Source organism: Periophthalmus magnuspinnatus, chromosome 1 (assembly GCF_009829125.3).
Source record: "Periophthalmus magnuspinnatus isolate fPerMag1 chromosome 1, fPerMag1.2.pri, whole genome shotgun sequence".
Taxonomy (NCBI): domain Eukaryota; kingdom Metazoa; phylum Chordata; class Actinopteri; order Gobiiformes; family Gobiidae; genus Periophthalmus; species Periophthalmus magnuspinnatus.
The window spans coordinates 4,989,740-5,015,822 of record NC_047126.1 but is presented as its reverse complement, the minus strand read 5'-3'; the positions used below and the strand labels follow the sequence as shown (position 1 = coordinate 5,015,822).

Here is a 26,083-nt window from a genome sequence, read left to right as displayed (position 1 = left end):
ATATGGCATTTTATTGGATGAGTAACACTGTGATGATTCCAGGCGCAGACAGTGTAAGGGAAGTGGGCTATGGGAAATTCAATCTTCCCGCTAACAATGCGCTCTGAAATAGATGTGTCCGTTTGGGTGCATGGGAGTATTTGTGTATTTCTGTATTCTACCTGCAGACTCCATTTGGCGCACGGAGCCCCTCGCAGCCAAAAAGTCTATTAACAAGGAGGGCAGCCTATTCAAGCCGCCGCTAATGAATTTCCTTATAGTGGGGCATGACAGGAATGATAGAGGGACAGCTGTTATAAGATGAACAGTGTCAGAGGCTTCATGTGCGTGTTTATAAAGTAATGCGTTCAATTAAATTAAACGTCTGTAAGAGAGGGCGGAAAAATGTGCCTGGATGAATCGGTGAACAAAAACAACGACAGATCTTCAGCTTCTTCCAGCATACTAACAAAACTGCCATGTAAAACGTGTTATTTTAAAGGTTGGGAGTTATTTAAAACAATTTACAGATCTTTAGCGTGTAGAAGGACGTATTTCTCACCGGGGTGTCGGACTAGGGGGGGTAAATGGTGCTGTTTACCACGGGCCAAACGGTGCAGATAGAGGCTGTTTCTATGCATGTTTCATAAAACGTTTGTGTAAACCCTCAGTCGTCCAGGTCTGATCCGTAGTAAAAGATGAATTTAAATCGCTCAACTGGATAAATCGTCGTAGGAGTGAAGACGTTTCGCCGCTTCTTCAGTTCTGGTCGAATTCCTGCTGGACGCTGCCTCATATCTGTCTGAAAAGAGGAGCTAACTACACTGAAACTGTAAACAGCTGTTGTCTCCAGTTTCATCTTAAACGACCCTGCTATTCTTCTCTTTGTTTTGGCTTTGTTAACTCTCCTCTCAAGCCATTTCTTTTTCTCTGGCTCAGATCTGAACTTCACTGTCTTCAAAGTAGTGTTTAGTGTCTTTGAGATGTAGATGAACAGCAGACTGTGGTCCTGAGCTGCTCTCACGTCGGTGTCGGTTCATTCTCTTATGAAGTGTGTGTTTAGTTTCTCCAGTGTAACGCTCACAGTAAACACCCCGAGATTATTTTGACCTAGGGCCCAGAATTTAGCGCTACACCCCCCTGAACTAAAACTGAAATGCATGCTTCCTTGTTGTACTATATGTTAGCTAATTCGTTTACTTAGTGTATTTTCTTCAGCTAATTGCCGTCATCATTAATCACTTTACATTGATTCATGAATAACACGTCCGTTGTTTTACATGGTCACATTTTTTATACTGTGCTTTTCCAATTTCAAGGCACCAAAAGCACTTTACATCGAGGAACCACACACACATTCACCTTCTCTACCAGTGATGATTTACGTCGAGAGCAGGATTTTAACTCCCAATCTTCAGATCAATGGACAAACGCTCTGCCAAATGAGCTACAGTCGCCCCAAAAGTGAAGCACAGAACAGAGTGAAGAGGTTTAGGCTGAAGTTTTACACTTATTTTATCTAACCCTCTCGACATATAGAACACACAATGACAGAAAATCTATTTACAGACAAAAACAACATCTCACGAACGTAGGAAAGAAAACATACACACTATATTACATTTTGCGCTGCACCAAAAATTACGTTTTTGCTTCAAACGCCGCCTTAAATACACAGGGGGGAGACCAGAGCTTGAATTTCAGACAAAAAACATTCAAGTTTAGATGCGCAGACAACAACTGACCTTGCATAATCCACATTTCTGAATTAAGTCTTAAAATATATTGAATAAAAGATTGCATAATTCGAACTGCATGAACTGCCTTTATTAATACACTGTGCTATATCCAACTGACTTGTGTCTAATGAGTTCAATTCAAAATCCATTCAAGCCAATTTTATCCCGCCAGATTCAATAGCACTTAACACGCTGAAGACTCCGGTGCGGCGTGTAGGCGTATGGAACCATTGACTTGGCTACCGTACTACTAAGCCGTCTACAATCTCCGTCTCGCGCTTTTGTTTAGCAATATTGGTCGGAATTGTACAACCCACAGAAACCCATTAAGGTAATGCTGCAAGGCACGACGAGCAGAGTGCAGAGCTGTACACCGCGCGAGGCTTAAAGAGATGAAATGGTAGGGAGAGGCGTGCTGGGGAGCGCTTTTGTGATTTTTCTGCGAGAAGTGTGAAGGTGCAGGAGATGCTCAGAGACACAGTGTACCTGAGGCTCACACACACACACACACACACACACACACACACGCCATACAAAACAAATAGGACGGGGACTGATGTAACTGCTGGAAAACTTTCCCACTACCGTATTGTTTTTGAGAGCTTGGAAAATAATGGCAAAACGAAACACTTGGCGTAACGAGATTCCGGTTGTTAAAAAATACCGGAGAGAAAAATGAAATATTTGGTGCGATTATAATCTTTAACAATTCTAATCAAACTGGGGTTACAAGAGGCGTTTTGTTTTTTGTTTTTTTTTGTTTTGCAGAGTTTGGCCCAGTTAAGTTTAGTCCTGGTTTGTAGACTGTTTAATTTAACGCTTCACTATGTAAATTTTCTAGGGGAAAATTTGCCATCTGCCTGTCTCCAATAAGATGGCGCTACTCTGCCTGGAATGTTCCACTGTACGACTTTAAACTTGTTTTTTATGGAGATGTATACGTTTAACTTCTTGAACATTCCAGGCAAAGCAATCGCATCTTTAAGACGAACAGTAGGCGGCAGACACACAGTTTTAATGCCATTTTAGTCATTTTTCCGGTGTTTGTTTATATATTTTTACACAGAGGGTATTTGTTGAGTAAGAAAAGGGTTAAGATGCGTTTTTATGAAGCGCTTTTCCACTTTCAAGGCACTCAAAGTGTTTTGCCCAAAGATGAAACAGCAGGATTCATCTGTGGGAGCTGGAATCGCACCGCCAACCTGTGGGGCAGTGGATTTGACGCTTATGTCGAGAGCAGGATTTGAACTGTCAACCTTTAGATGAGTGGGTGAGCGCTCAACCGACTGAGCTGCTGTCCATCAGAAAAGTTCAGGAATGATGTGGGGAAGATTATCTGATTAATTTATTCATAGAAAAACGAAAAGGGAAGAAGGGAAAAGGGGGGAGAAAAGAAAGGAAAAAAGGAGGGAAGGAAAAGAGAAGAGGAAAGAAGAAAAAAGTGGACAAAGGGAGAGGAAAGAAAGGAAATGGAAAAAGGAAAAGAGAGGGGAAAAAAGGAAGAAAGGAAGGTAAATACAAAGGGAAGAAAGGAAAAGGAAAAAATAAATAAAAGAGAATGGAAGCTCAACCTTGAAACTGAATGTTAAAAATAGTTTTAACTTCATAACTAAACTCATTCATTCATTTTACCTGCTCAATAATAAAACATTAGCTCATTGTAAGACCCCAGCCCCGCCCCCTCAACCCGCCCCCTCAACCAACCCCCTCAACCAACCCTCTCAACCCACCCCCTCAACCAACCCTGTCAACCCACCCCCTCAACTCGCCCCCTCAACCAACCCCCTCAACCCACCCTCTCAACCAACCCCCTAAACTCGCCCCCTCAACCCGCCCCCTCAACCCACCCCCTCAACCCACCCCCTCAACCAACCCACCCCCTCAACCCACCCCCTCAACCAACCCCCTCAACCAACCCTCTCAACATCTTTCCCTTTCCATCACCGTAACTCCGCAACCAATTGTTCGATCGTGTAAATTCAAACAGCGTCTCAAAGCAGAGGCACGAGGCTCTTTAAATATGTCACTGTCATTACGGTAATGCGCTCACGCCGCCCTCGAAGACGACCAATCAGAGCGCGTCAAAGGAAAAATAAAAATGAATGTGTAAAATAGAGGTAGTTGTGTGAAAAAAAGGCTAAAGTACAAGCTGATACTTTCTTTAACATGATTTTTATGGCTAAAAAAAGAAAAAAAAAGTCCAGGTGAGCGATAATGATCTATAATCTGCTCAGTTCTTAAAAGGGTTGACGCAAAATCTGAACAAAATAGTGAGTAAAAACTGTCCTGAAACACACGTCCGGTGATATTTGTTGTCTCCATAGAAACCAAGTAGGTGACAGGTGATCTCCTAATTTGTCCACCTCTGTCTGTATAATGATCTGGGAGGACGTAATTACGGGTTATTATGAGCAGAGCGGAGCTTCTTCAGAGGCTAAGTAATAGGTTTGACTGAAGCTTCGGCGTGTCGGAGCGTGCGTGGGGCCGAGGCATTCCAACATTCCTCTCATTTCTGTACTGAACTTGAGACAAAGAGCGGGAGGAGGACTTGTTAACTCCGTAACATTATCGGTCAGTGTGTTATCATGGGGGAGGACAGATAGAGAGGAGGCGGCCAATCACGAGCGAGCTGTGGGTGACCTTGATGTGTGAGGAACAGACTACTTCTCTCCTTCACATTCTCGCTAAGACTGCTTATCCGGCGTTCTGTCTCGGGCATTGTCCTGCTGTCCTGCGATCACACAATGGGAAATGCTCTCAAAGAAAACGTTAAGACAAAGAGCTTGTGTTTATGTTCACTTTCAGGTGTCGTGCGGAGGAAAACGCAGATTTACACAGCAGTTTTTGGAGCTCCCAGTTTATTTTAATAGCGTCATAATGTTACAGTTTTGTTTTTTGGACGCAGGCTTCAGTTGTTTTGGATGAGCATGTCTCTGCACAAACACAGTTTATAGCAAATAAAAGGCTGTTGACAAGAGTTTAGTTAGTGTTCAGGTTTTAACTAGAATAAAAAACAGGAAAACTAAATGATTTTAAGATATTTCTGTTCTAACGCAAGATGCTGGGTGAGATCTGAAAAGGTATATTATGCAAAACTGATCGTTAAGCCACGTTAGAATGAAGTTAACTCATCAAAAACAGACCTGGAGTTGTGTTTTGTTTCATTCACACATGTCTGAGTAACAGTTTATTATTAGTCTTCCACTTTGTGATGTCATCAAGTGGTAGTTTTCAAGTTAACAGCGACATTTGACCTTTTATTCATTAGAGACGGGCAACTCTGGGGCTGAAATGATCCAAATGATGCTAGTGAAAGTTTATAGAGTTTGAAAACACAGTAAAACACTTCCTGTATTACCACATGATGATGTCACAAAGTGGAACAGAGTGTTTTCAGTTTTAAAGAAGAGCTCAGCCTAAATGTGCAGGGTTTGTGTGTTAAACATGTGTGAATGAAACAAAACACAACTCCAGGTTTGTTTGTGACGAGGAAGCAACATTAGAACAGATCAAAAAATAGAGGAATATGGGCCCTTTAAATATTACGACTGGGCAAAAATTAATCAACAATAATATTAATCTAACCAGACTTTTTTTTTATTTTATTTTGTCTTGAATAAAAACTAAAATATATATACTGTAAGTTTAATATCCATAAACTTGAAACCACATGTTTGTAGACCTTTTAACTCAAAAGACCCAAGAAAATCAGTGAGGATCAGAAATAAATATATATCAGTCTGAGTTAAAATGTCATTAACTGCCCCAACATTTCTGCTTTCAGGGGATTTTTTTTCTATTTTTCCGTCATTTTTTTGTTCATAAATAGGACATTTTAGCAGTAATATTCACAGCTCTCTTCAAGACACCCAAAGTCGTCCAGAGTTTGTTAGTGTAGGACAAAATGTTGAGCTGTTGACTCTGTTTCAGTTCAAATAAGTGTGACAGATTTGAATTTTTCTCTCATTTTTACCCAGTTTGGCGTGATAATACCTGCGTCTAAGCGATGTCCTCGGCAAACCAGCGGCGCAGATGGAAAGAGGCGTGTACCGTCCACAGCGTCGCTCCTCATTGGCTCTTCGCAGACCTGGATTTAACCAACACAACTAGCCTGGCTTCATTCGGTCGCGACTAAACGCTACGGGTAACATCGCAAAGCCTCAGTCCTTTTCTTTTTCCACAGTTTATGGGTCGAACGTGTCATACAAACTCTCATCTCTGTCCTTTACTTTATTTATAATGTCTATTCCCACTTCAATGTCAGCAGTAAAAAAAAGAGAAGGCATTGTGATCTTATTGGGTCTTTGTGTACGAGCTTCATACTTCGTAAAGCGTTTTGAGTACCTTGAAGGCGGAAAAGCGCCGTATAAAAATGCGACCAATGTGACCGCGCTTCACGTACTCAAGGCAAGGTGACATTTTTGAAGTTGTGTAAGTGCGTTCGCGTGGCAGAATGATGCAACGATGACACTACGCCGTTTACGACAGTCAGTTCTTTCACTTTTTGTAGTACTCCATCTGCAACAAGATTATGCAAAAAACTACAGCACTACAGCATTTCCATAAAGACATTAGTAAAAGGGTAGGACGGGGAGCAGAGAAGAGCACAATTAATCATTACACAAGCCCCCGAAGCTGGAGTAAGGAGCAGCTTTTATTACCTGACGGAGGCTGCATATTTCCGTAACATGATCAAACTACTGCAGCCAAGTGAGACTCTGAAATATAGTTAACGCTCATAAAAGATTTAGAGAGTGGACGTTGAGTGAAGCATGCTCATTACGCGTCTAATGTGATCCAAAACGCTAATGCCATGTACGAGATCCTGCCCGTGATGGTGGCGTTTCGGAGCGAGTGGCTTTTTAATTTATGGCGTGTCATAAAAAGCGTTCACTGAGACACGTTTGTAGACATTTCCGTGGCGTTAATAGATTTGGGAGTAAAGGCTTTGAACTCATCTTTCTGATTTCATATAGTGGAATAAAAAAAAAAGAAAATGGAGCCCAACATGGAGTACTGTGTTAGCACGTTAGCATCGCCTATGAATCTATTTATTTATGTTTTATTCTACTACATCTAACATTTATTAAGTTAAATATTTAATCGTGGTTCACTTACATCACACACACATGATTATTTCTGCAGTAAAAAGTCAATTGAAGTAGAGTCAGAGCGATTGTAATGAAGATAATGTGTTTATGTTTTATGTAAATGCAGTGGACATGTGCAGTTAATCTGTGGTGCAGAGTTTAACACTACAGACACTTCACACTGTGGGCTCTGTGCATTTACACTGTATGGGAGTGATCTGTATCATTCTGGTCAAAAATCAATAGTCCCTGGATACATATGTGCTGGCCCTCACAGCGAGGCCGAGCAGCACTCACACATTTGCATGTAGATTCCTATAAACATTTAAACCCCGTCTGTCCTCGTCTCTGCTGGAGTCAGTATGGCTCCTCTGCGGCTCACGTTCCCCAGCAGACACCCCCCTCTTTGTCTGCAGGTCAGTAGATCAGTTTTCAGTCTGGACTACTGCTGATCCCTGCTTTGGTTACCCTGTCCTTCTCAGCTCCACGCTCACCTCGCCTTCTACCTGCTCCGGGAGCATATGGCAGGCAGAGCGGCCTCTGCTTGCCTCTGTTCTAATAAACACATCAAGGCGGGGGTACCGTCATGACAAGGGGTCATTGCCTGGCTACAGAACGTGTGCAACAAAGAGAAACCGCAGTTTGAAGAGAGGAGGAGGGTTTTTGTATCTGGTTTGGCAGTGCCTTCACCTCTATGACCCTAATGCGCTCGGCACGCTACCACGCTAACAGCATGTGTGCGCTCATGTGGTGCGTCTGAGTGGTAACTGTGAGTCTGACAGACGCTCATCATATTTAATCCTGGGGGGGATTTCGATGAAATGAAAAGCTGCTTTTCAATTTTATAATCCAGTAGACCTAATCTCTTCTCCTGCGCCCGTCCATACAGTCCAATTAGATGAACAAGACTGACTGAATAAGTCCTATTCACCGCTGCTTTGCCAGTATTCACAATGTCAGAAAAACACACTTCTAACAGATTTTCCCATTACAGACATTCCAAGAACATCTATCTGTTGTCAGTTCTGCCAAAAACCGCGCAAACTCTAAACAATGGTATATGTAAGCTTTCAGAAAACTAAAATAGCCACAAAAAATCCGATTGCCGACGTGTCTGCGAAGCGTGTACGGATGACATCATGACAAAATGACTTCAACCACAAACATGTTCCAGAAATGTCAGAAACGGAGAGACGCCACCTCCTCCCACACAGAGATACGACAGCTCACCTGACCTTCACACTCCACAGTAAAACAGTGCTATTTAAACCCTCCCGTCCCCGCCCGTGCCTCCACCGCAGCCCCGCTCAACAGCACACCATGGATTAGACTCCTGTGTGTGTGTGTGTGTGTGTGTTCAATTGAGTTGCCTCTGATTCGCCCACCCCACACACACACACAGGAGCCAGGCCCAGGGAGAGAAAGTGCTCACTACAGTGAAAGAAGAAGAAGTCACACTAGTTAAAACGCTGAGTCACTCTATTCTCGGAGGTCAGTGAGGTGCGGAGGAGATGCAAAGGTAGCAGCGATGGGGCGGTTTAGACAGGAGCCCACGCATATGGCATCAAAAGTGACACAGAAGAGCTGACAGAAGCAACCGAAAGCAAAGTAAAGGGTAAAAATGGATTGTCACGTTGCAGGGAATTAGGGGAAGTTACATATTGCAGTATCTGGGGCCAAAAAACGCCAGACTGTCCAGAAATTCTGTAAACTAGCCGTTCTATGAATAGACCTCTGCCTGTCACGATAACACATTTCAAAGCTCGACATACTGTTAAAGAGATATACAGCGATAAATGATAAGATTGGAGCTGCTTTTTGGCACTGACACAATAACAATAACGCCAGATAATCCTCGTAAACCATTTTTAAATAAATAAACGGCACAATGAAGCACCGTAGAAGTTACTTTTTCAACCCCGTGCAGCTCAAATCTTATCGTATCACAACAAAAACACCCCAAATCTCCTCATTTTTTCAAAGAACTTGTCTGTTAAACTTTTATCTTGCATATATTGACTGATAAATTAATAGAAGAATTATCAATAACAGGCCAAGATCTACTGCCAAGATCTAAGGTCAAATCCAAGCATTTCCGCACACGTAATGTCAGTATTTTGAGCTATTTTTGTGCACAGTTTGCATGTTTTTCCTGTGTCTCGTTGGGTTTCCTCCGGGCTCTCTGGTTTACCCCATCAACCCAAAACTTCCACAAGAAGTAAATCCTCCAGCTAAGATAATCCCAACCAAGCCCGGCTCAAGATGTGGGGTCCTCGGGCGCGTCACTGCTCCTGAGAGCGAAGAATCGGCGAAAAGCAGAGCGTACCTCACTTTACCAACCTTAATAACCTTGCAAATTATTCTTCTAAAAGGCATCTGGAGCCACGCACGCACAAAAATCCCTTCCTGAAAATGTCAAAATTCAAATTGTTCCCACCTGCACATGATTTTTGTTAAGTACTCTAAATGGAAACGCGGGTTGTTTTAAAGTTTGCGAAAGACAACCCCGGCGTCTAAATAAACATAAATGCAGATGATGGCGAGCAGCAGGGCGGGGGCTTGAGTTCACGCAGATGTCCTTGTGTGTGATGGAGGAGTGCGTTTGAGAGAGAGAGATGGAGGGAGAGAGGAGGAGGAGGAGAAGGAGGCCACTTTGCCCATATTGACTGCAGTGCCATGTGACTGCTGTGATCATTAATGTGTCCTGATGCCAACGGGTATCCTGATGACCCACATCTCAGTGGTCCACTCTCGCTCACTGGCCGCGGCCCAAACCAGACCTCCCTCCCTCTCTCTCTTTCTCTCTTTCTCTGCCACTCACTCTGCTCCGACCCCTCCCTCCAGTCACAAGCACTTAGTCCAGCTTTCTCCAGCACTCTGCCTCCAACCCAGGGCTATACAGACTCTACAGATAAACATTTTCCGGCAAAAGTTCATGCGGTAAAATCTCACGCAGTTACGAAAACGTGTTGGTTCTTCATTCTTATGTATTTGTTTTATAAAATCAATTCCCGTATGTCAGACACTCTGCTCCGTATAGTTTAATCATAATCGTCATTCCATAGTCTGTGATACTTTTACACAGTACTGGAAGAAGTACAGTATTTTCTGGAGTATAAGTCGCATTTTTTTCATAGTTTGGCCGAGGGTGCGACTTATACTCAGAAGAGATTTATATGTGAACTATGTTTTTTTTCTTCATTATTATGCATTTTTTGGCTGGTGCAACTTATACTCCAGTACAACTTCTACTGCATCTTATACTCCAGTGCAACTTCTACTGCAACTTATACTCCAGTGCAACTTCTACTGCATCTTATACTCCAGTGCAACTTCTACTGCAACTTATACTCCAGTACAACTTCTACTGCATCTTATACTCCACTGCAAGTTCTACTGCAACTTATACTCCAGTACAACTTCTACTGCATCTTATACTCCAGTACAACTTATACTGCGACTTGTACTCCGGTGCAACTTATACTGCGACTTGTACTCCAGTGCGACTTATACTGCGACTTGTACTCCGGTGCAACTTATACTGCGACTTGTACTCCAGTGCGACTTATACTGCGACTTGTACTCCGGTGCAACTTATACTGCGACTTGTACTCCAGTGCGACTTATACTGCGACTTATACTCCAGTGTGACTTATACTGCGACTTGTACTCCAGTGCGACTTATACTGCGACTTGTACTCCGCTGCGACTTATACTGCGACTTGTACTCTAGTGCGACTTATACTCCGGAAAATACGGTTCTTGGCTTTGTTACTGAAGTAAAAGTACCGACGCCAGGCCAAAAAGTAAAAGTAAAAACATCAGTAAAAAGTACATTTTGCACAGATTTTGAGGTTTTATAAAGCTTCAGTGATTTTGATAAAGATTTTTACTGAATTTTGCTCAATAGAAAGAATTGAATCAATATTTTTTTCTAGCTGTTTTTATTTGTGCATTTTTTTTTAGCTCAAATAATGAATGTGTTAAAAATAAACACCTCAGACTTTTCAGCAGGTCTCAAACAATAATAAAATACTTTTACTTTCCAGTCCTGTTCAAAAATGTAGTGGAATTTACTTCAAGGGCCCATATTTTCCTATTTAGGTTGAGTTTTCCTCTCGAGCGAGAAACACTCTGTTCCACCTTGTGATGTCATAGGGTAAAACAGGAAGCGCTCCACTGTGTTTTTAAACTCCACACACCTTCACTTGAATCAAATGGATGATTTCAGCCCTGGAATTTCTGATTTTACTGAAATAAAAGGTAAAAGGAAAACTACCACTTCTTGACATCACGAGGTGGAACAGAGAATTTTGAGCTTTGGAGACGTAGAAAAACGAAAACTAAAGGATTCAAACATGTGTGAATGAAACAAAACACAACTCCAGGTCTGTTTTTGATGAAATAACAGCATTGTAACACGACTTAAACTCATAAAAGTCAATTTTGCGTAACGTAGAACCTTTAAGTAAAGTACAGATATCTAAAATAAGCCCTTAAATGTAGTACTTTTACTTCATTGCTGTGCCATTGTAGAAGTATAAAGCTGATCCGTATGCTGTGTTGTGGTCTTCTGTTACAAATTCCAAGACATAAAGATGCATATTTTGTGTAACGACTAAAACATATTTGAATTATGAGCAAAGAACGACACTTTTTCATTCTTCTAAAACACAGAGCTGCTGGTGTACACACTGGTTTACCAATATTTTTCGCCTCTACAACGCTCTACTTGAATAGAAGAGACTGGGAATAATGAATGTCATATTTCTCACTTTAGAAGCGCTTGGTTAGCCAGCATAAAGCATCCCATTTGCGAGCATTTGTTCTGAATAAACTAAAAGCAAATACGGCGCATTATCTAAAAACACGATCTTACTGTCATCCGATTTACACGCAGTTTCCCAGTCACTGAATAAATGGGCAGCGAAACGGCGTTCTCACATTTTCAACATCTTTGCCTTTCATCTCCCCATTGTGAAATAGTGGCTTTTTAGTGTCACATGCCTAAACACACATCTCCACTCTCCCTTTGGCTAACCTTTTATCTCTGTCCTAGTCTCTGCGGAGCATGTCCCCTCACTCACTATCACTCCGCCGTCCCCTCGTCTCCCCTCTGCCCATCTGTATCTCTCCTTTCCGCTTTACTCTCCTCTGCAAACAAGTTGGATTTAAAACACTGGCCATGTTGACTGAGGTACTCTCTAAGGGCTCCTCGGTGCTGTCCAGTTTTCATTAGTTGCCCGTTTTCCTCCCAATTAAAATTTTGTGAGCAGGATTAACCCATCCAGGGACAGGACGGTGTTGTTCTGCGTGTCATTCTCAAACAAAAGCAAAATTGAACACGTTTGGATGGTTATTTGGTGTAACCCAAGCGCCGTGAAATCTGAACGAACCTGCAAAGACTTTGAAGAATTATTTGGACCAGTGCGACGCCAAAAATTGCTTGGCTCGTATCAGGAAAACATAAACACGAAATGAACGCTGCAAGCTCAAACTCAAGACAGGGGCGTTGGACTGCGGGGGGGTAAAGGGTACTGTTTACCCGGGGCCCAGTGCACAAAGGGGCCCCTCACAAAGTTTCTAATTGGCATTTTTTTCATTACACAACATGTAGTGCGGGTCTACCAACATCATTTGTAACTAGAGAAACCTGAAACCCTGAGCAAACGTACACCAATCCAGCTTTTTCAGTCCCGATACCGATTCCGTCACTGTAGCTTTAAGTATTTGCGATATTCGATATGAACTGAGACTGAAAACAGCATTTATGTACTTTAAACAAAAATAAAATAAGACAAACTGATCCGAATGTGTGTGTAGGTGTTATTTATCTCTCAAGGACAACTGTATTAATACAAATTCAAACATTATAAGCTAACTGGGCTAATTACAACCAGTACATTGTCATTTCACAACCAGGATATTGGCTAAAACGATATTTGGGAGCCGATATCCCGTCCAGAATTGTTTTCAGTATCGGTGCTAATATCTGATACCAGTGTTGGATCAGTTTATCTCCATGGACAAGTTAGAGTTTTGAGTCTGGACGTCAGTGGGTTGTTTAAACAGTTGATATCCAAAAAACTAAATGTTAATATTAAACTAACAGGATTGGAGCAGTGGATTAATACTATGAACTAGGGGTGTGAAAAAATATCAAAATATCAATATCGTTGTATTTTTTTTGCATATTTTACCAAATTATTCTGTCACAGCTCTATTCTGTGGCTCGTTTAAAGGAAAGAAACTCATTTATGCAGAACATTTAACATTTGTTTCACTGTTTTGATGATTAAAACAGGTGTATTTCATATTAACTTAACACAGACAGCGGTTTAACAAAGATTTTCAGCGTCACAGTCATGATTTAGTCGATATGTCGTGATCCTTCAGAGCCGTTAAACTGCACATGTCGCTGTGTAAACGTAAACGTGGAGCTCGTATAAACTGATGAATAATATTGACCAGTGAAACAGTCTGATGTGTGCTTCTAGTTAGCAAAATGCACTAAACAAAACGTTCATCCGTCTTTAGTAAACAGAAGATAAACGCACCATTAATATTTATTTTTTGTGAACATGGGGCTGATCATTAAGGGTCACGAAAGGCTGTAATTTTCACTGAATCGTATTGAATTTGAAATATATCGTATTGTTTCGAGATATGTATCGCATCATGGCCTATGTATGAACAGTCTTCAACTTTTAAGGTTAGTATTAAATAAAAACAGTCGTATTATGTGTTGAATTTACATTATTTTGTTACTGTAGTTATGATTTCACTATGTTTATGACAAACACGTCTCACGGTTTAGGTTTTACCGCATCTTTTGTTCTTTAAAAGGTCTGTTTTCTGTCTTTGTGGCTCCGAGCTGTTATCATTTTAACATCACTTTAACAAATCCATGTACAAATGACCATTTTAGGCAGATAATTTGGTGTAAACTCGAGAGAAAAAGCCAAAAGCAACATCAACGAATAATCCCAAGCCAGACTATTCTTTGAGCCACCCCCAAAACTTGTCTTAAGTAACGCCCGGATGGACATTTGTTGTAAGATCTATGCCAAATGAATATGTAAATAACTGCACACTAGGAGGCAGATGGTTCGTGTTGGAGAAAAGCAAAGGCGATTTAGAGCAGGCTAGTTGTTCTGATGATGCGCTGACTTCAGATCAACACTTTTTTTTCCAAGAGGGGAGTTTTCACTGACCCACTAAAAAGCTTTGAAATTCAAACTTCTCTTTCCTCGTTCCAGCCTTCCTCCCCTCCTAACCTCTTATAATTCTCATCCACTCCTCATCTCATGCTACTCCAAATTCTGAGAGCGTCCTACTTCCTACATTTGGCTCTTGCTCACCACCGCCCATTACCGCCGGTAGTCTATCTCTGCCTCGCACACATATATATCGAAATAAGCACCGCGTTAAGTGACAGACACCCACAGCCGACACAAAACTGCTCAAACATTTCGCGTTAACAAATCCTGACACCGCGGTCACGCACGAGCAGCCAAAGTCCCTTTTGCACGGACGCGTATGTAGAGAGATGGGGTGGTATTTGGGAGGCGTGGGCTCAGGTGGAGGCGGGACAAGAGGGGACGGGGATGGGGATGGGGGGGGGGCAGCGGAGAGAGGAGTTAATTACCCCGCGCGATCAATAATTCATTTCGCTCGTCAATGTCTCGAGGTCTTTCCGTATGTGCGTTGGCATGTTTGGAGCGCACATGAGCGTGAACAGAAAACTCCCCAACGAAGCATTTTTTTCAGCAGATTAAGAGGATTGACTCGGTAATGGATTAACCTCAGGAGGGCGCGTGTGTGTGTGCGTGCGTGTCTTATAGGTGTGTGTTGGGTTGAGATCAGAGACTCAACGTATGAATTGATTAGCCTACGAAGCTCCTCTCCCCTTCCTCTTTAATGACCACATCAGCACTTCTTCACCAGCGAATGGGACGGATAAATGGGGGGAGCTGTCTGTCACGGAAATGAGACGCCGGCCCTTTAAGACGGTCTCGCTGTCACTCATAGCGCACTCTCGGGAGCGCTCCCCGTGGACTTGAGAGACCCTGCTGCGTCAGGGTGTCTACTGTGATAGATGCCGTGTATGTGTTTGTGCGTGGCGGTTAAAGCAACACTATGAGACTTTGGCTCCGTGGCGGCCTTTCTGTCTGCTCGCCTCGTCTTCAGAAAGCGGATTTTGACAACGCTATCGAACAAAAGGATAGCGCGAGTCATAGTTCTTAGCTCTTAGAAAGTTTTTGAACAATTTTAAGCTATAAAAAACTAAAAAAAGTGGTGATATAGTTTCAGACGGGGGTCAAGAGCCAGTTTTTCCTGTTAACTACATTGTATTTTGCTATGAAATCAGGGCCGGTTCCAGCTTTCAGGGGGCCCTAAGCTGAATTTGTCTCTGGGGCCCCCGACACCAAATGTATTCTGGCTCAGCTATTGGTGATTAACATTTGAGAACATTATAACTTTGCTCTCATCACTTTGACTTTATGTGACCAACATCAGACTGAAAACACCCAAAATGTCACAACTACAAGAAAAATAGACAAACATATAAGGGCGGATCAAGAGTTTTACAATTCTAGACACTATTTTTCTCATTTCTGGTGGATTTTAACGAGTTCCAGTGGTGACAGTGGACTTAAATTTACATGTCGGGTCCGTGCATCGGTGTAAACACATAGCTGCCCACGCTTCTGCCCGACTCAAAAACAAACGTAGCAGCAGCAGATATTTTACTGCTATAGATATAAAACAAATGTCATCGTTTGAGCGGGATATTTAGGCTACTGTAAACACACAAGCTCTGTGCTAATAAAACTTGATATATTATTTCCAACGTAAATCTATGAGCTCTCGGGGGCCCCCTACTGCCCTCGGGACCCTCAGCAGCTGCTTAGTCTGATTATAGGCTGAACCGGCCCTGCATGAAATATCTAAAAGGTAAATTCACTAATGTTGAACCAGATAATTTGATATATATATTAGCTGCGCCTCATCTGTATTAAATATTATTGGTCGAATGTTGCGATTTTGTGTCTGAAACTCTTGCAATTCTTCAAAAACGTTCAAAGCTCTTGTCTCCACTGCAAATATTTGATAGTGCAAAGTAAAGGGCTTGGCATTAGAACAGTTTTGTTGTTGGTTCTTTTCAGTTTTACTTCACTAGAGGCTTGTTAAGTGACCTATGCGCCTTGTTGAGTTTCACAGATATAAAATGACAGTAATTAGTTTGAAGGAGTTGGGGAAGAAGCGGCAGTTCGTACCATTACGAGTTCACATCTCTCAACTTTCAAAACATGACTTGAAAGCCAAACTACAGTGTTGCTCTAAGGAGGTCGCAGTCTCTGTTTCTGTCAGCAGGACTTTTGGTTTTATAACTAAGCAAACACCAAAGGCTACACATTCATTAAACATCACAAATTTGTCAGGAGAATCGCTATATATGCAAAACGGTGGAGGAATAACAGCGTGACAAGAGCGACGCGGACAGGAAATGACCATTTACACAGTTGGAGGTGACGACTCGCCCACTCGCTCCGTGTCCACCGCGCGGCACAACTCCTCGGGGGATTTTACGTGCGCAGACACTCCCTTAAAAAGGATCCCCGGCGCTGTACACGTTCACATATTGTTCAGCCCGTGCAGGGGGGTGACTCACGTCCACTGCATTAGATCCCGCTTAACTGAGGCCTGATGTCTGCCAGCAGGAGCAGTAGCCACAGTGTGTGTCGCGGACTCACACGCAGCTAAGGCCGTGTGACAGCTCCTTTGTGGAGATAAAATGTATGTTGGGATGTTAGCAACGGGGAGCGTGCTATGGTATGTCAGCAGATGTTTGAATATAAAGGAGGAAGTGCAGTGGGAGGGCACGGAGCGAGAGGGGAGCCTGTCAGAGGAATTAAGTGGAGGATAGTTGGAATTAGAAGAATTTTATGCGCAGAAGTAGCAGTTGAGTTGTTGTCATCCTTCCACAGCGTCACAAGTTTTCTGCAGTTTTAAAAGACGAGTTGTGTTACGCTAGTTTCTCATCTGTTCTAATGTTGTTTCCTCGTCACAAATGTACCTGGAGGTGCGTTTTGTTTCACGTTTAACGCACAAACCCTGCATATTTAGGCTGAGTCCTTCTCTCAAACCTAAAACACTCTGTTCCAGCTTGTGACGTCAGGACAGGAAGTGGTTTTTAACTCCAGACACCTTCTCTAGAATCATTTGGATACAGTATTTTCAGCCAATCTCTACAGAACTAAAGGTAAAAAAAGGAGCTGTTCACTTGAAAACTACCACTTCATGACATCACAAGGGAGAACAGAGCATTTTGAGCTTTAGAGATGTAGACAAACTAATAAAAAAGGATTCTCCAGATGTGTTTTTGAGGAGGTAACAGCGTTATAACACAGCTGAAGGCTTTACAAAAGTCCATTTTGCGTAATATAGGACCTTTAACTAAATTTGATAAGTAAACATTGATTATTTTGCGATGCGTATTCCTACAGACGCACAGCCCGTTCACTCTCATATTCATTCTCTGCAGCCAGTTTAGATTCTTGTTTTGGGAGATTGCATTTTCGGGACTGAGGATTGAACTCCCCTGATGGCAGCCAAGAGCACCAGCCGTTCTACCGCCATTCCCACCCAAAATCTTTCACGGAAAACAAAAGCAGAAGCAGTGAAAATGAGCGAGCCCGTGGAAGTCTTACCTGTTTGCTGTACTTGTTCCCAGTCTGGCAGCCGTACTCGGAGCACTGGTCGGACCCCAGGGACATAGCATCTGCATTGCCGCTGCCTCCGCTGCTGCTGCTGCTGGAGCCGGCGCTGCCCACACACCCCCCACTGCCCACAAACGTGTTGGAGGGGGGCAACTCCTGGACGGCCTGGTGTTTCTTGCCCTCAGCTGGCGGGGAGTGCGGCTGCAGGTTGACCGCAGGTAGAGGGGAGCTGGATTTGTAGTGTCGGGCGAGGTCTGGACTGGACTGGTGCCTCCTACCTCCGCCCATGCGAGGACTTCCGGGGTCCCCGTCCACGGCGCAGTACCGGGCCGCCAGCCGCTCGCTCGCGCTGCTCATGTCCTCCTCGTCTTCGTCATTGGGGTGGCGTCTCAGCCCGTTCACGGTGACGATGCCGCTGTACATGGACCGGTCCGACTTCCCCCCGCCGGCCGCCGTCCCTCCTCCTCCGCCGTTACGTTTGTCCCGGCGAGGTTTGCGTCCGCGGTCCGATCCCCCGCCGCGGACCCCCTGCGGCTGCGTACCGGGAGGGCTGAAAAAGTCCTCCTCCGGCTCCTTCTTACCTGCCTCGTAGCCGTTCTTACCCTGAGCCCCGCACTGGCGAGCCGTGACGACAAGAAGGATCACCAGGATGACCGCTGCGGCCCCTGCCAGGACGCCAATAGCTACGCTGAGCCGCTGCTTTCCTAATGCGCGCTCGCTGTCTGGGTCCCCTGCAATGTCCAGTGACAGAGGCGCCATCAAGCTCTTGGCCACCTGGGAGGGAGACAGATAGAGAGGGGGAGAGCAGAGCAGAAAATGAGTCAGTAAATGATGAGACTGTGGGTGTGAGTCACAGAAATACATCCAACAGCATCTTCAACTTAATTAAAGGCATCAGCGTGCGCTAGTGGGGGAGCGCTTCCATTATCCCCCAACTTATAGCGTGTCACAAAATGTATAATTGCTCTTGCTTCCCAGTTGCAACATTTCAAGTTTCGCCTGTGATCTCGCATCAACCGCACCGGTACAGCCAGGCAGCCTCGGATTAAACCTTTTAAAGCTGATTACGGTGAATAATGGGTATAGGAAGCTAAACAGTAAGGGCAAACGGAGGAAAAGTCATCAAAACACACACTCAACACACGGAATTTTAAAGCAGACAACAACAGCATTCTCCAAGCACGTCTCCCCGTTCTGTCTCATCCGCAGACAATGTGCGTATTGTAATTGACGTGGGCGAGCATTTGGTATCGTGATTTTTCGCGCTGACACTTAAATGGATAAATCATGGCTAGCCCACTCTAAATGTGCGAATTCCATGGCATCAATTATGTGGATTTCGTATTCTTTCTCTTCCGGTTCTTTCTTGTTTTTCCAATGCAAATCCTCTACCTCCTAGTGTGCGATGATGAAAGATGGAGAAGGGTTTTGGATACGTTTTGAATTGCGTCTTATGTCTTCGTTTTGACATCACGCTGCTAACTTCTCTGGGATTGGGACTGGTAAAATAGGCACGACAGTCTTTTTATTTTGATTTTTTTGTAGAAGGTTAACCCAATGAGAGCATTTTGACTCTACTTTTCATGAGGGCTCTGTTCAAATGCAGAAAAATATAAACAAAACCAATCCATCCATCCATTTTCTTCCGCTTATCCAGGGCCGGGTCACGGGGGCAGCAGTCTAAGCAGGGACTCCCAGACTTCCCTCTCCCCGGACACGTCCTCCAGCTCCTTCGGTGGGTCCCCAAGGCGTTCCCAGGCCAGCGAAAAACCAATATGTCCATTTAAAACATTAAAAACAGACACCAGCGTGAGTGTAAATGTTTATCACCAGTACATTTGTGGCACCAAAGTAGCTAATTTTGCATGTCCTTGAAATATATTCCATTATTTGGAAGCAAAACATCCAAAAGCCCTTTTTCCCATCTCCGTTTTGAGACAAACTTCTCAACAATCTTGTATTAAAAGTTCCCGTATCAAAGTTCAACAAACAAGTGAGATATTGAGTCAGTCTATCGTCATCGTCTCTTATAAATAAATCTACTTTTTCATAGCGTGTACAGGTTTCAAACATATGATCTTACAGCAGAAATCGCAGATATTTGCAGCAACACAAACACTAAACTTTTCTTCTGAAGTAGAACAAATTGAGCCAGTCCAATACAATTTGTTTGAGTCGATAAGTCTAGCTCTTGCATACACACCTCGCTGCAAGTAATAACCCATTTGTGCAGTATAAATTCCACCATGTTATTTTATTAAAGCCAATTTAAAAATACTAGGAGTTCACTAGGGGGAAAAGTAATGAAACGAATATTAGACCATGTTGCGCTGACGGATAGGTTCATATATGAATGCAGTCCACACACATGCTTTAAGCCAGGACTCTTAATGAAACAACCATTACTGAGCAGAAGTGCCTGAAGTCTAAGCACGCCCATTACTTGTTATGGAAGCAAGCATGACAGGAGACAATGAGGCTGCAGCGGTGGTCTGTCCTGACTGTAATACAGGCCATGCGTCTGAATATACTCAATCAATACTGAGAAACCATGCGGGGCCTTTCATTATACAACAACGTGAACGCATTTATATATATATACACGCTCGCTACCTACACAATCCCACACACAAACCAGCAGGCAAAGGCTGTCAGGGAGACGTCTCATTCAACAGCTCTGACCCCCGCATCTCACGGTCCACGCGACAATTCTTTTAACCTGTCAAAACTAGCTATTATACAGGCACATAATCCCCGCTGCCGCACTATGTAATAGGCTTCAGCGATGAATAGGTAAGAGATACAAAGTCAAGGTTAAAAAAGGAAAAAAATGAAAGGTTTCCATTTTCTTTTCTCATGGATTGGGTCAGAAATGGTATAAAAAAAACAGTAGTGATGTGACAATGCGAGCGGGATGGCGCTTTTGAACGGTTCCTTTAACGCGCATGTGTCAAACTCAAGGCGCCCGGGCTAAATGTGACCCCCCGTGTCATTTTATGTGGCCCACAATAAGATGAATTAAAAGGTTTGATTGTCTTAAAATGTCAGTTTATCAAGAGATACAGTTATACAGCCATATTTTTACATCTATGGAAATGTATATGTAATATTTTTAACTTGAATAAGAAATAAATGCAGAGACGGTTAATGCACAAGTTAAAAAAGTAGTTATTTATTTTACATGTGGCCCTTTGAGAGCGACCGTTTTGCTGATGTGGCCCTCGGTGAAAATGTGTTTGACAAACCTGCTTTAACGTGAACAGGTGGAACCGGATCTCATTGTTTAAAAGAGCCGAATCGTTGTTGTTTTTTCTAGTTTTGTCGCGTTGTTACACTGATTAACGCTGAACCGATGCAAGAATCAGCGCAGAAGCAGAGCAGGTGCATAAAAGTTGGTTACAAGTAGTTATTTATTATTGTAGTGTGGCATTTTATTTAGATTACGAATAGTTCTGTGTCAGTTTGAACCATTTTAAAAACATCTGAGCCTCGGTCATTTCTCTCTGTGATTCGTTTGTAGATAAAACGAGATGAGAGCCAGTCTTTTGAACGACTCTTTTATATGAACAGATCCAAAAGAGCCAAAAGTCCCATCACTAATAAGTCTCCATACAGCAGAATTTGTTATTTAACGAACTGGACGCCATCGTCATAACCAGAGCCAATTTACATTATCCCTTGCTAATTTGGAACGACAAACAACAACCCACTCTCAGTTTGAACCATTTTAAACACGTCTTAGCCTCGGTCATTTCTCTTAGTTTGTAGATAAAATGAGTTCTCGCATCGGTTTCTGTCTTATAAATCAGTTTTTTAAAAAGCCAGCCTCTTTTATATGAACGGATCCATCGATTCGGCTCCAATAAAAGAGCTGAAAGTCCCATCGCTGATAAAAAACACTCAGCAGAATTTGTTATAAACCGAACTAGAAGTCACAGCCATAGCCATTTCACATTATCTCTCGCTAAGAATAGTTCTGTGTTAGACTCGGTTGTTCTATTGTCATCCATCTGCGGCTGAAGTTGTATTGTTTTTAAGTGACTGGTGGCGTATTGAGTTATGGTTGTTTTACAGTGGAAGACAGCCCTCTCTCTGCCTGGCTCTGCTTTTACCAGCCAAGCCTCATTGTTCCTGCTCGCCTGCAGTATTTCTCTTTCCATTCTCATTCTGCGGGGCACGTCTGCAGCGTGGTGCATCCTCGCCTTGTCCTCCGTATTGTGCGTGTAAAAAGGCACAGAGAAAAGAGCGGAGAGTCTACGCAGCTTCTATTCACTCGAGCCTAAAGTGCGAGGTGTATAGGCAACTTTCACAAGCACGGCATATAGAGTGCTCGGTCTATGTATAGCGCGGGACGGTGTGTGTTCAGATATGGAATAGAAAGCCCATATATCAATGTATGCATCCTCCAAACTCCCAATGGAATCTTCAACGTGGCGGCTTTAGCTGTGTCCCCGGCTCCGCTTCACACCGCCACATATCTGCGCTCTTCTCCAAGGACTTGGTTATCTACATGTCACTGCACAAGCCGATGCTCGGAGCACAGAGGGGAAATTTCCCAAGACCACAATATTGACCCGAGCTTTACAAGCCCTAAATCTTTGTCTGACTCGTTCAATACACTTGTACTTGTGGGAAGAATAAGAATAGAAACAAATAAATTAAAGTTGGGAAGGTTCGAAATGCGCCGAGATAACTGTTGCTGGTGTTTGTATTGATTGAAATATTTTAACAAGGCGTTGGTAATGTGCTAAAACGTGTCTGGAAAAGTCCTGGGGCAGGTTCAAATATTGTACGAAACATGAAAGGGCAGGAATATCGCTTTATAACTTTATATTGTTTGGGGGATTACACTAAACCTCTCAGTTCAGATCATTTTTAATTCTTATTTTTGTTGTTTTGTTGCTGTTTTTATGGGTTTCCACTTCCTGTCACTTCCTGTCACTTCCTGTCGTATATCGTATGGGTTTTTCCCGTTCAAAAGATTAAATATTTCGTTAAATTGTCCATCGCTATGGCAACAGACCCAGTACTTCCTCATTCCGAAACACAAGCCCAGACGATTAACTCAATATTTTAATTAGAGATTGACCGATATGAGTGTTTTTCGTGTCCGATCCCGACGCTGATTGTTTAGAATCCAGAGTAACCGATGGCCGATATGTTGGGGCCCATTTTTGATGATTTTACCCCAGTTATCTGATTTGAATTCAGTACAAACTCATCCCCGACCTCGTTGAACTACAAACTAGATAAGACAGCAGTGCAGTCATGTTTTGTAACGTGTCCTCTTCATAGTAAAGTGTTGAATTAAAGCTTTATGTGTATTCTTAACCCTTTAAGGACTGAGCACATTATAGATCAGTACAGCTCGCCTAGACTTTTATTCTTTCTTAGCCATAAAAATCATGTTAAAGGAAGTATCAGCATGTACTTTGGCCTTTTTTCCACACAACTACCTCTATTTTACACCTCTGTCCATCCTGCTTTTTCCTTTAACGCATCGAATAAGTGACTCTTATTCGCTCTGATTGGTCGTCTTCGAGGGACGACGTAAGCACATTGCCGTAATGACAGTAACGTATTTAAAGAGCCCCGTGCCTCTGCTTTGAGACGCCGTTTGAATTTACATGATAGAACAATTGGTTGCGGAGTTACGGTAACGAAACGTCTGCAACCGCGAGTCTATCGGCAACAATAGCATCCGCCGCTGTAGGGTTAAGGAAGCTGGTTTGTCGAAACTAAATATTGACCTTATTCTTCGCCTCCCAACTGCGTTTTCTTTGAATTTCCAGAAGTTTTGCTGCTAAAATACACAATAAAGTAGGTTGATATGTGTAAAATGTTCACGTGACCAACGAGTCGACGCTAAACCGATTCCCTGTGAGGCTTTAAAACGTTCTCTGTACTGTTAAGATCAGCGCCTCATGAAAAATAATACAACTCGAATGACGATGGCGGCGCCCGTGACAGCTTAATGTGAATAGGCTTCCGTTAAAGATTTGAAACCGATAGCCAAGACGGTAAAAAGCGCAAATATTGGCTCATTACATCGCGCCAACAATCTATCGGTTTATCTCTAATTTTAATCGAGCACATCTCAAAACAGCAACTGCGATATGATCAGTTTTCCAATATATCTCCAACGTCTATTTGAATACAAAGCGTAATGAGTCTCCGGGGTAAAAGCAGGATTTGGACTCATCAAACGTGCCAAAAAATGTGTGAACTTTGAACTTTTGGAAGCTATAACGCACATTTTTGTTGATTGTACACGTTTCCAGGCTTTATATTCCAACACTGCGGATTGTCACGTCGTCGGAGGAGATACGTTTAGACACATAATTTACCCCTACAGTGATTATGATCCATTTTCTTTATACAGCCTTGTGTCTACACCCTCAGGAGAGAGCTGTCACATAAACAAATCACAATTGTTTTTCGGGCATGAAGCAATCTGGCAACACTTCCTGGCACTGCTTTCGACATGACTTAAACCTCGACATCTGATCACTTCAATACCACCAGCCAGTGTTTTAATATAAAAGACCTAACAAATAATAAACACGTCAAAGATCCCGCACTTTCAATTGCTTCCTCCTTATGCTCAAAGGCTACAGCATCACATTGTTATTACTGCAATTACCCGACATGTGGTTCACCCAGTGCTGCTGGAATGAAAGAAGCGGAGTCATTTTCCAGTGCTGTGCTGCAGAGGTAGCAGCAGTTTCCCTTCCCTAATTACGTCTGGCATCCATCCACGACTCAGTTTGACTTCATTATGAGATGGAGGTATTCTCTCCTCAATGACTTCTACTAAATTACTTCGCCAAGTTCCTCCTGACAATCAAAATCCGCAGAGCACCCAATCAAAGGTAACGTTCGTACCAGCGTGGGCATTGTGGTTAGCTTCGGTGTTGCTAGTTGGATCAGTATATGTCTAGTTATTTTCAAATGCGTCAGTGAGTTTTTGCATCGCTTTGACGCTTGAACAAGAGCGGTGTACACGTAGACTGTATATAAATGCACGTAGCTAACAGGAAAAGGGCACGATCGCACTTCTGGCGTCATCGATTCTGGCCCTCTCTCCATAACTGCTGCTGTCAGACCCGTCATTTTGGTCTTAAAATGTTTGTATTAACCCCCGCTACATGATCCTGGTGATTTTATGTCGCTACTGCTTCTGTAAAACAATATACGAACACTAATATTAGATAAATCAGGCGACTTCTTTCTCCCAGGTCGCTCCCGGTAGCAACAGGTTTGATTGAGAGCGCGAAACTGAAGCTGAACGTTATGACCGAAAGGACAAGATCGGAGACAAGCGGCTGAAATTGGGCTTCGTCTGCAAGACCCAGGACACGTCGGGGGGGACTATGTGTCTCGGCTGGTTTGGGAACGCCTCGGGGTCCCACTGGAGGAGCTGGAGGACGTGTCTGGGGTGGGGAAAGTCTGGGAGTCCCTGCTTTAGACTGCTGCCCCCGCGACCCAACCCCGGATAAGAGGAAGAAAATGGATGGATGAACGTCACTCAGTCCACTTCTTTATACAGTCTGTGGGTTATAAATTCTCTTTCTAGCGACTGTGTTTGTATTTTCACGTACGCTTTTCCGCAGCTTAACTGTGCGTAAAGTTTTACATTCTTTCATTGCCTTTTTTGTTGTTCCTTTTGTGTCGTTGCCAAAGTGAAAAATCGACAAATCTATTCTATATCTATTCTATTCCCTCACACCAAATAACTTCCGGTGCTCTTTCACGACACTCCTAAATCTTTTTTTTTTTTAGACTGTTTCTGTCTCAAAATCCAACCTCATCCTCCAAAATATGTATTCATACTTCCCAGTGGTGGAAGAAGTAAAAAGTAAAAGTATCACCTGAAAAAATCTACTAGTATTGAAGTACCAGCTTAATAATGACTTCTTTTTTTTTTATTCTGGCTGTTTTTATTTGTTGTTATATTTTTGTTTGCTCAAATTATGAACGTGTTAAAGTTTCACGTCTCAAACTATAACAAAAAATACTTTTACTTTTCAGTCCTGTTCACAAATATAGTAGAGTAGAAAGTGCAAAGTCCTTCTCTCAAACGTAGCGAAGTGAAAGCTACATTTTAGGTATCTGTACTTTACTTAAACACAATACTTTACTACTTTTACTTCCTTTCCTACCTCTGTGCACACATCCATCCACTCATAATAAACCCATGACTCACTGAACCACACGCATCAAAAAATAACACTAAGGTTTGTAAAATGCTAATTACTTTTACAAAAAATACAAACACATTTAAAGAAGCGCTTGGTAACGATCTGCAGCCACGTAATGGAATCTGGTATGGATCAGCTGTCCCCTGTTTGGACCAGTTCAAATGCCCTTTTCACATCAGCGTTTATATAATGATTCATTCCAATACTGAGCGTTCAGCTGGATCAATACTCGGTGGCTGGAACAGAGACTAGGACAGATTTTGGAGAGCAGATAAACTAACGGAAATACGGTTAATTGCATAAAAACACCGCTTCAGTTTGCTGTCTTATACCGATCACAAAACCGCTCT

The 26,083-nt window shown here is 42.9% G+C and overlaps 1 protein-coding gene across 1 annotated transcript in view; it reads right to left on the bottom strand.

The window, feature by feature from the left end:
• Positions 1 to 26,083, bottom strand: part of pcdh7a (protocadherin 7a) — an 85,275-nt gene that overhangs the window by 45,971 nt on the left and 13,221 nt on the right. The window contains exon 3 of the mRNA XM_033972999.2: positions 17,524 to 18,306. Coding sequence (XP_033828890.1) covers positions 17,524 to 18,306 — 783 coding nt within the window. The remainder of the gene's footprint in view (positions 1 to 17,523; positions 18,307 to 26,083) is intronic.